The 10962-nt window shown below is 42.9% G+C and overlaps 1 protein-coding gene across 11 annotated transcripts in view; it reads right to left on the reverse strand.

Annotated features, from left to right (window-relative positions):
* LOC132152888 (zona pellucida sperm-binding protein 4-like) overlaps window positions 1–7396 on the reverse strand; it is a 240818-nt gene extending 233422 nt beyond the window's left edge. Inside the window, exons 1-10 of one of the 11 annotated variants that reach the window (XM_059561838.1) lie at window positions 7213–7395; window positions 7120–7161; window positions 6699–6897; window positions 6436–6623; window positions 6264–6361; window positions 6037–6194; window positions 5774–5966; window positions 5554–5701; window positions 5399–5471; window positions 5228–5322 (exon numbers count right to left, since the gene is read on the reverse strand). In XM_059561838.1, coding sequence (XP_059417821.1) covers window positions 5246–5322; window positions 5399–5471; window positions 5554–5701; window positions 5774–5966; window positions 6037–6194; window positions 6264–6361; window positions 6436–6623; window positions 6699–6897; window positions 7120–7161; window positions 7213–7365 — 1329 coding nt within the window. In that variant the 5' untranslated portion in view covers window positions 7366–7395 and the 3' untranslated portion in view covers window positions 5228–5245. Of the gene's footprint in view, window positions 1–5227; window positions 5323–5398; window positions 5472–5553; window positions 5702–5773; window positions 5967–6036; window positions 6195–6263; window positions 6362–6435; window positions 6624–6698 lie in introns of all 11 variants that reach the window. The other 10 variants (XM_059561836.1, XM_059561833.1, XM_059561831.1 and 7 more) reach the window with 10 other exon arrangements.
* Window positions 7397–10962: the final 3566 nt, after the last annotated feature.

A 10962-nucleotide genomic window follows, 5' to 3' on the forward strand; every position in this document is an offset into this window, starting at 1 on the left:
GTCAGATATTAACACTGATTTGATCTTCTGAATTATTAATAGGTTAATAATGTATATTAATATGTGAAGGTTAGTAATAATAATGATAAGAAATATTTAACAAAAAAAAAAAGTCTATTGCTTCAAGAATTTGCAAAAAAAAAAAAATTCACTGAGATTTTGCCCAGTTAGTTCATTAAATGCTTAAAAAATGGAAATAAAGTCATGAGAACAGTCAATGTCTTTCATGTTCTGACATATCCTTATAATATGCATCACTATAGCAGGCTTACAAAGTATTCTCAGCAGAAGTGAACCAAACATTTCAACAGTATGTTTCTCTGGGTCGACAGGTACCATTATGCAATGAAACAGCAAATCGTTCTCAAGGTCTCATACTGAGAGTCAATTTATGAAGTATATTTGGAGGTAATGCTAGAGGGAAAATCCACGCGGCCCTTTTTCAGGCTCAAGAGCTTACATGTAAACACACTCTGATTGAGACAGCGTTCTGCAGACGTCCCTGCAGTGCCAGTAAAAGGTAAATATGGTGTACAGTAAAGAAGTTAAAACAACATGAGAGCCCAAGTTCCAAACCTTCCTAAAGTGAGAGATGTTCTGAAAAATATAGAGTTCTGTTGTTGTTTGAGTTTTGAGAGATAACAACAGGAGGACATTCGCACAGGGATATAATAAGCCACATTGATGTCACATCAGAGCAGCCAGAGGGACAGAGAAAATGCATCACTATGTTGTGCTGCAGTTACAGGTTTAATAGATGAGCAGGGGAATTGTTTGCTTAGATTTAGTATTTTTCAAAGGACTATAAGGACAGGGTTGTGGCTTGAATTCATGGGGCTTGAAACAACATTTTTATGGATCTGAACACAACTCATATAAAGGCATACATACTGGGCACCAATCCCCATACCCCGCCCCTTCCATTACAGAGCCCAGGACAATGTTACATGGGTGTAAACATCACAGCAGCAGGCTTTGATATTGTTGGAAGTAAATGACAGCTGTCTAATAGAGTCTCCATCTGTTGTTCCACTGCAAACAACTGAGGTTTTATCATACAGAATCATACTACAGAAACGTATCTTACCGCAGCACTGCAGTGAATTTATCATTTTTAGCTAGGCATATTTTAAGTAAGGCACCATGCAAAAAATATTCAACATGCAGTACCAAGTTTGCCTCTCTTTTTTAAAATCTATATTTAATAATCCCCTAAAATGATCTTCAAGATATTTATAGGCAGTTAAACCTTAAATAGCAAGATGTACCTGAACACATAACTGTACTTGGATTAAACAAGCCCAGAGTCATTAAATAATCACTTTGTGTTTACAATATGAGACCTGCAGCACAGTGTTTTCCCTCTGACTCATTCTCCTCTTTTCTCATCTCATTTTAAACAGTCAGAAGGGATATACTGAATAAATGTTTTTTAAAAGCTTGCAACTTAAAAAAAAAAAAAAAACTTGTGAAGTTACAAATTCTGTTGTAAACATCATTAGATTAAAATAACTGCACCTATATTTGTAATATTTTTGTTTAAAAGTGAATGACTATAATTATGGCAACATTTATTTTAATGTGAATCATTAATGCAAAAAATATAGGCTAGTAGCCTGTGTGTAATCAGAGCTTCATATACAAATGACAATGGACATTTTTTGACCGTCTGACCTCGCCTTTAGTTCATGTATATATGTGGGGAGAGAAAAATGATGCCTTAAGAGGGGCACAAGAATATGTCCCACTACAACCCTCAAAGATTTTACTACAGAAACAGAAAGCTTACTCAAAAAAGACAGTTGCTTACACTGGCACCTAAACAAACACAAAGGGTTTTAAAGCTTCAAAAGCAAAACAGAAAGTGTTGCTTTTATTGCTCAAAAATTAATAAGATTTTATTTTATTTTTTTGGTGTGTCTAACACAGTGTCCAATTTTGGAATGGTGAATGTTTTAGCCCCAAAAAAAAACATTACATTTCTGGGCTGCAGTTGAAGCACCGAGTGCTTATCTCACAGAGCTTTAGAAATAGCCAGACAGAGACTTTCTGAAAGGAAGAAGTACACTTTACAAATTGGAATTATTTTTTTACTTACTCTGCAGTGAGAATTTTAAGCTCCATTATGAAAAATGCATTAGTAAGCTTCACAAAAAAACCCATCAGATTTTCTGATGTACCTGCACATTAGCTGTTGTCTGGTCTTAGTTGTGGTAACTCTGTCATTCTGTTCTAACACAGACACTCTGAAACCTTTTAATGCAAAGCTGATTTGCCTCCCATTTCTAAAAATGGTGTAAGGTATCTTGCCCTTTCCTTTTAACAAAGCTGATACAAAGACCATGTTTAACTGAGATTGCAAGAGTGATTTCAGTGTCTTTGAAAAATCACAATTCTACAGTATCTGTTGACATCTCACATCAACTATCAACATATAGTTATGTTCTATTATACCTTTTATCAGATACAACAATCATATTTTAGATGCTGAACACACATGGCTCACAGTTGCAGCAGAGAAAATCTCTCTTAGGTGAGTTAAAGCTGAATAGTCATTATATCATGCTGGATGTCACATGTGAATTCAGTGTGAATAGTTAGTGCTGTGATTTTTTACTGCACCTCAAGAGGGAAATTACTTTGTCAGTGAAAGGAAATCTGAGGTCAGGATGTCCTGCACAAAGTTAAACGGTACCTGAAAGTACTAATGAAAGGTTTCACCCTCCCTTCAGTCTGCAGAACATGCTCAGTATTTGTCCCTCTGAGTGAGCACAGAAAGGATTTTTTTTAACCCATATTGGGTGCAGTCTAGTGTGCAAAACAATCAGAATCTTAGTCTGGGAAAAAGAGGACTTGAAAAATAATTTCTTCTGCACTGATAACCCAAGAAAAGACTCTTGCCACTAGGTGGTCTTTGGTGTCAACCAAAGAGAGCGGTTTACCCCAGTTTTTACACACTGTTAGGGGGAAATTTCTGATTACTGATCCATACAGAGAGGCAAAGAACCGAGGGTATCTCTGCAAGGTCACACCTATTCGTGCCATGTCAGAGAGAACAAACACATGCTGTAATTGATTTGACTGCATCCCATGTGACTAAACTGAAGCTCACAGGTCTGAAGATTTATAACCCAGTGTGTTTGTCACTCACTGGATAATTGTGTTTGATAGTAAATGAACAGAAAGATTTGGACACATGGTAAGTCTGAACAGTCATGTAGACAAAATACATTTTATTGGCAGCTAAAATTACTGTATTTCCAAATTCAGATGGGAGGGCAGGAAGTGAAAAGCAGAATGGATGAGATGGAGGAAAATCCGTACGGTTCTGGTTTAGACACTATTACAAGAAAAATGTATAAACCGAAAATCACAACATATGTTGGATGTGATCCTCATGTTATAAAAGAGTGATTTTTCAACTGAACCTGCCCTATAACGTTATACAGTAGGATAAACTAACCCTGATTGCAAACAAGCTATTTCGAAAGTGATTCCCGCATTTATAAGAGGCATGTGGGATATTTGTCACTCTTGAAACTTCGCTGCATGTACAGGGTACTGTATGTGGCCGTTGATCCTGTTAGCAGCACGTAAATCAAAACTTTCATTCAAATTCTGAATTGATCATATCCTAGAAAGCGAGCAACAGCGCTTCCATATAATCACTAACAAGCGGTCACTCACTTCAATTTATTGCAATCTCACAATGTTCTGTTGTAATCTGTGAAGCTCTCCAAACTGCACATATAATATCTTATTTACATCGCGTCTGTGTGTGGCATTTAGCATTGAGTGCATTCTGACTGTCTCAAGCTGAATGAGTGAGATTAGACAGACCTTTGTCTATTTATATATTTCTTATATCTTAATATATTATTATATTAATTTACACACATTCATTTTCTGACTAGGCTTCTCCCGACCATAGACGCAGGTTTACAGGCCATTTCAGACAATTTCCAAAACATTAAATAAAAGTGCGCACATCCATAAAATGTGCATCAAACAGCTACAAGGGGTTATTGAAGGACTCCTATAGTGAATCCATACGTTACGTCAGAAAAAAAAAAAAAAAAAAAAAAAAAAAAAAAACACTTTTCTATCACTTCCACTATCAGTCATTAAAATTAAGAAAGAATACCGATCATTGCCTTTTTTTTGTTAAGCAACGTTGGTTGGCCAATGTTTAGTTCCCACTTAGTGCTGGCCCTGCCCTCATCATCGCTTTATATAAAGAGGAATAGTCCTCACGAGAACTCAGTGTATGAATAACAGTGGGTTTGTACTTACCATTTGTGCAACAGGATGCAGCATTTAATACACACTAATTGTTTTCCTTGAAGACTCCACAAACTGGTCATGATGTGATGGCCCCAACCCATAAGGGACGCATCCGTCACATCCATAACGACTCCTTTCTGAAGGAAATGAAGTCTCATCCACAGGCTGAGAGCGCAAAAGCCACTGCACATCATAATCCTGCTGAGCGTATGACAAAGAGGTGAAATATTTTGTATATATATATTTCGTCCCCTTGGAATTATAAGGTTCTATGACACTTGTCAAAATTGAGTTATTCACATTCCTATTCGGTCTCCAAGTATTTAATTTATGTGATATTTTTAATGTTGTGTACATTATAGGACTTTATTTAAAAAAAAAAAAAAAAAAAAAAAAAAATTCCAAACAATCGAATGGAACACTAAAACTTTGAAGCTCATTATCTCAACTACTCGGAATGCAGATAGAACCTTATAATTCCAAGGGGACATCTTGATCCACCACTGAAAAATGGCTGCATGTGGAGCAGTCCCAACTGAGCTGCAGGGGACATCAGGGTATCTTGCCCAACAGTCTGAAGCATAAACCTACGTGGACTAGACATCCTGTCCTGACTCAGACAAGCCCTTAATGATTGCTCATATCTGACCAAAGCGGAAACAATTCAGATTTTCCAACACTGCCTTCAGTATAGCCCAAAATATTACGCCCCAGGGTGCAGGTTATCCTTTTACACACAAAGAAATCAATGCCTCAAATTTATTGAAATATGTATTGGAATTGGTTTCTTGTAAGAAGGATTGGCTCTACCAGGAGGTTTTCCACTCAGCTAAACATGCTAAGGAATCATGCTAAGGAATCATTTTACTTGCCACCATCCCCAACCTGCCAAGACGAGCATTTAATACCAGATTCTGCAGAACAATACCAATAGACAAGATACCTCGGGGTTCTGCAAAGTTTACATGACCAGAGTAACCGCTCCACTAGAAACCACAGTCTGCTCCCCAGAGACAGCCTTGATACGAGTATCTCTTCCTGAAAGAGAAGGGTTAGAAGTGAGAACACTTCTAAAGTGCTCAGTTCCTCTCGTCAAGAGAAAGCGAGAACTCACGTTTCCTGGTGCAGCTTTGCTCACAAGAGCCAGATGAGGGATGGCACACCTCTGTACTGCAATGGATGAATATCTGACAGGGAAGAAAGAGGCTCAAGTCATAGAACCCACAAGTAGTAAATACAAATGTTCAAGTAAAGGGGGGAGGGGCATACGGTTTCCTGCAGAGCAGCCAGTGAGGCTGGGTCTACAAATGTAAACATCTTCACAACAAAGCGCTTGTAGTGGGTTGGGAACTGAAGACCAGATGATCCAGTCACTGGAACCAGTGTGGTCAGATAACGGTCGTCCTGGTAAGGGCATCTGAAGACAAAAGAGAAGGTTAGAAAGGGTTTCCCAGCAGACTAACGGGATAAAGATCAGCTGTACACTCACCCATCGATCAGAAGGTCCCACTGGGGGAGACTGAGTGGACTGGGGGTTGAAGTAGTCCAACAACGTCCCAGCATCAGGACAATGTTGGGGTCAGTCCTCTCCATAATGTGCACCTCAACATACACAGGCTCTCGCAGGACTTTTGTGATGGGATAATCAGCGTCACTGTAGTAGGACGTGTAGGCCTCATCCCCTGAGGAACACTGGGGTTTAACCTGCCTCAAGTTTGAAAGGCTTTAGGCAGACACAGGACAAGACCTTACCTTCAGCACAGCCTTTGGTGACACATTGGCCATTGGCTAGTCTGAGCTCCACCCAGAGAGGCCCAGGAGCAGCTACTGGTAGAGGTGGAAGAACAGAGTTGACCTCAACAACCAGAGCTTCCACAGATGTTTCAGAGTATCTACACTGGAAGAGGAACCTGGACAACACAGCGAGCTTGTAGCATTTATCAGGGACTAATGTTCACACCAAGTCATAGATCACCTACTCAAAATGACTGTCCCTTGTGATGGAACCATATGGTCCAATCCCCACTTCATAGGACGAGGTCATTCGGTTTTCATACACCACATATCCGCCGTCCTCCTGTGAACAGAAACAGTGGCAGAATCCAGTCCATCATAAGCAAATGCAGAATAAAACCAGTAGCAGCTGCTCACCATCACACTCGTGCCACATGCGGTCACAGGGAACTGGTATATGGCAAAGGAAGGTGTGGACCCCACAGGAGCACAAGGTGGGTCGTTTCCACCCAGTAGATGAACCGAATCCAGACTCAGTCGAGGCAGAGTAACATCTCTAGACACCACTACTACAAACTGACCATCTCTAATACACTGGACAGTTACTAGAACAAGGTACAAGAGCAGGTTAATGCAGAGAATCAGTTTAACACGAACAGAATAAGATTGAGAACACTTACCCGCCCTCCCATAGAAACACTGCTGTGCTTTAAAGCAGCAGTTGATAGCTTCACACTCAGCACCACTGATCCCAGGTAGACCACATTGGATCTGCTCAGAATCAGCTACAGCACATTTATCAAGGGGATCTGCCTGCACTGCTGGCTTCTGAAGCGGAAACTGTGGTTTAGGTTGTTGAACCGGCTTCTGAAGTGGAAACTGGTGAGGAAACTGCTGGTTAGTTGGTTGTTGAACTGGCTTCTGAAGCGGAAACTGCTGGCTAGTTGGTTGTTGAACTGGCTTCTGAAGCGGAAACTGCTGGCTAGTTGGTTGTTGAACTGGCTTCTGAAGCGGAAACTGCTGGCTAGTTGGTTGTTGAACTGGCTTCTGAAGCAGAAACTGCTGGTCAGTTGGTTGTTGAAGTGGAAACTGCTGAGGAACCTGCTGGTTACTTGGTTGTTGAACCGGCTTCTGAAGCAGAAACTGAGGTTTAGGTTGTTGAACCGGCTTCTGAAGCGGAAACTGCTGAGGAACCTGCTGGTTACTTGGTTGTTGAACTGGCTTCTGAAGCGGAAACTGCTGGGTCATCAGAGATTGAACATCCTGAAGCGATTTACTCCAGTGTGGAACAGCATGACAGAAAGCACAAACCAACAAAATCTGAACCAAACACCAACTTCCAGCCATTGTTTAACAGCTAAACACAATGTGGAAATAATTCCCTTTGGTCTTTTGTATTCTACAGATTTCAGCTAATTAACGATAGTCCCTCCCTCTTCATTAACACTCATGGATCTCATGAGTTGCAGAAAGGGGAGCTTATGCAGCTGGGTGATTCTCATTGGATCTCAAGATAGAATTCATATTTTTCCTATTTTGAACATAAATGCTGAAACTGAATTTGAAAAATCTTACTATCTTATCTGATTGTAATTGGATTGTAATTGATTGTAATTAACATGGTGTTTCTTGAGTCCAATGTCATATTGACAACAAATAAGAATGGTTCAAGTCCACTGTTTACTGGAACTTGCCAAAAGTAGATGTTCTTCTTTGGTGCCATAATCCTTACCACTCACCGCAGACAAGTGTGCTCTTACAAATATGAGGAAAACACTATATTAAGCAGTAAATGATTTTAAGTATATGGAAGCTTATTTCCACCACAGAATTAAAAAAATAAATAAATAGAGAAGAAAAAAAAATTCATTTTGACTATTTATGTCACGACTGATCTATCTCACAGTTCGCTAATATCTCAAGGTTGCTGACTTTTTTTCTCCAAATTGACCTTTTTAATTCCTTGGGGGAAATAATTCCATAGAATCCATAGAAGTTTGTCAGCAAGTTTATTGAAACCACAAAAAAAAAAAAAAAAAAAACATTGTTAAAGAGAAACGTCTCAAGGTTACTTATGTAACCCTGGTTCCTTGAAGGAACGAGACGCTGCGTCAAGCTCTTTGGGGAACGTCCCTGACGAGACCGACTCTGAATATCGTGTGCAATCTGTCCATCGGAAGGGCGTGATGTCACGGGCGGGGTGACGTAGCGACCAGGAAGCTATACAAGCACATGCCGTGCAGCTGGCTTCAGCTTCGAATAGGGAAGCAAGCGCTGGCAGGGGTGCCGGGAGTATGGCTATGCGACGCAGCGTCTCGTTCCTTCAAGGAACCAGGGTTACATACGTAACCTTGAGACGTTCCTGTTCAGGAACTCGAGCTGAGTCAAGCGCTTTGGGGAACGATGTGCCCACGCTGCCAGACTTCCAAGTCCCTGCCTAGTGTGTATCCGAAGAGCATAGCTAAGGCGAGAGAACAGAAGAGCCCGGAGTGGCTCGCATGTCAAGGTCGTAAAATCTGACGAATGTAGAGGGCGTGGACCACCCCGCAACGTTGCAGATGTCCAAGAGGGACACACCTGCTGAGAAGGCCTTAGAGGCCGCCATACCCCGAGTAGAGTGAGCCTTGGCTTCCAAAGGAAGGGGAAGACCAGAGGACTCATAGGAGATGTTGATAGCCTCGACTATCCAATGACTTAGGGTCTGCTTGGAGGCAGGAGAACCCTTTTTAGGAGGACCGTGGCAAACAAGCAATTGGTCGGATTTTCTCCACAGGGCAGCTCTGTGGACGTATGCGTCCAGTGCTCGCACTGTACACATACAATTTAGCTTTTCCTGGTCTGGCTCCCGAAAGGGAGGAGGACAGAAGGCCTGCAGGACGATAGGTTGTGATGTAACAGAGGGAACCTTCGGAACATAACCCGCTCGAGGGTATAAGAATGCTTTGGCCATACCAGGGGCAAAGTCTAGATAAGTAGGGGCCACCGTAAGGGCCTGAAGATCTCCAACTCTCTTTAGTGAGGTGATTGCCAGTAACAGGACAGTTTTAAGTGTCAGATGTCTATCTGAGATATCTTGTATTGGCTTGAATGGAGCTTTACAAAGAGCTTCTAAAACCACAACCAAATCCCAGGGGGGAACACGGGATCGTACTGGAGGTCTCAGCCTCAGCGCACCGCGGAGAAAATGTGTAACTAGGGGTTGTCTACCCACTGACTGATCATTGAAAGGGACATGGTAAGCAGCTATGGCCGTCACGTACACCTTTACCATACCATAGTACAATAGCTCCAGTCCCAGAGGAGCTGGATGAACTAGAGAGAACCAGAAGGGGCATTGCGATGTCTCCTGAGTCGCAAAGAGGTCCACCTGGGCTGTGCCAAACACTCTCCAAATCTGCTTCACCACCTCGGGGTGAAGTTTCCATTCGGCCCCTGCCTCGACAGTATGTCTGCTCCCACATTCAATCTCCCAGGAATATACACTTCTCTGAGCGAGAGGAGTTTGCCCTGGGACCACAGAAGGATCTGGTGTGCCAGCTTGTACAAGGGGCGTGAACGCAGACCCCCCTGGTGATTGATATAAGAGACCACTGATGTGTTGTCGGTGCGCACCAACACATGGTGACCTCTCAGGTCTGGGAGGAAATGTTTCAATGCTCTATAGACTACTAGCATCTCTAGGCAATTGATGTGCCATGTCAGATGGCGACCACTCCACAGACCGCGGGCAGGGTGGCCACTCATGACCGCACCCCAACCGGTGAGGGACGCGTCTGTCGCTAGCGTTACACGGCGACAAGGAGCTCCCAGCACCGGGCCCTGATTCAGGAACCAAGGTTTCTTCCACATGTCTAAGGCACGAAGGCATCGCCGCGTGACCTTGATAACTCAAAGTGGATTTCCCCTCGGGGAAAAGCCCTTGGACTTGAGCCACCACTGTAGGGGTCTCATGTACAGCAGGCCAAAAGGTATCACGTTGGACGCAGCTGCCATCAGACCTAACAATCTCTGGAATTGTTTGACAGTGAGTGACTGGCCTTCTTTGACTCTCTCGACTGATTTGAGGATCGACTCGATCCGACCAGGAGACAGACGTGCCTGCATCGTGGTCGAATTCCACACTACGCCTAGATAGGTGGTTCTCTGAACTGGAGAAAGTACACTCTTCTTGGCGTTTAGTCTCAAACCCAGCTCCCCCATATGTGCGAGAATGACATCTCGATGTCGAACCGCCATCTGCTCTGATTTAGCTAGAATCAACCAATCGTCGATATAATTTAGAATGCGGATACCCTGCATACGGAGGGATACCAGAGCCGAATCTACACATTTCGTGAACGTGCGGGGTGAGAGTGCGAGGCCAAAGGGAAGTACTCGATATTGATAAGCTTTGCCCCCAAAAGCGAACCTCAGAAACTTCCTGTGTTGTGGAAGGATGGATATGTGGAAGTATGTGTCTTTGAGATCTATTGTGACAAACCAGTCCTCGGATCTGATTTCAGCTACAACCTGCTTGACAGTGAGCATTTTGAACTTCAGTGGCATAACTGAGCGGTTCAGGTGACGTAAGTCTAAGATCGGACGCAACCCCCCATCCTTCTTTGGAACTATGAAATACCGGCTGTAAAACCCGGATTCCCTGTCTAGAGGAGGGACCACCTCGATGGCCTCCTTCCTTAAGAGGGTATTCACTTCTTGTTCCATAACCAGAGCCTGCCGGGGGCCGACTACTGTCGGTGTAACCCCGTTGAACTTCGGTGGTGGATGGACCGAACTGAATGCAGTAGCCTTTTTCTATTGTACGCAGGACCCAATGAGATACATTTGGCAGTAGTTTCCACGCTGCTAAATAATCTACTAAGGGAATCAGTCTCTCGAGACTGACCTCTGGTATAAGAGGCCCCCGAAGGGGCGGCGAGCATCCCAGCTCCGCTACGCTCGCGG

This window comes from Carassius carassius, chromosome 11, assembly GCF_963082965.1.
Source record: "Carassius carassius chromosome 11, fCarCar2.1, whole genome shotgun sequence".
NCBI lineage: Eukaryota > Metazoa > Chordata > Actinopteri > Cypriniformes > Cyprinidae > Carassius > Carassius carassius.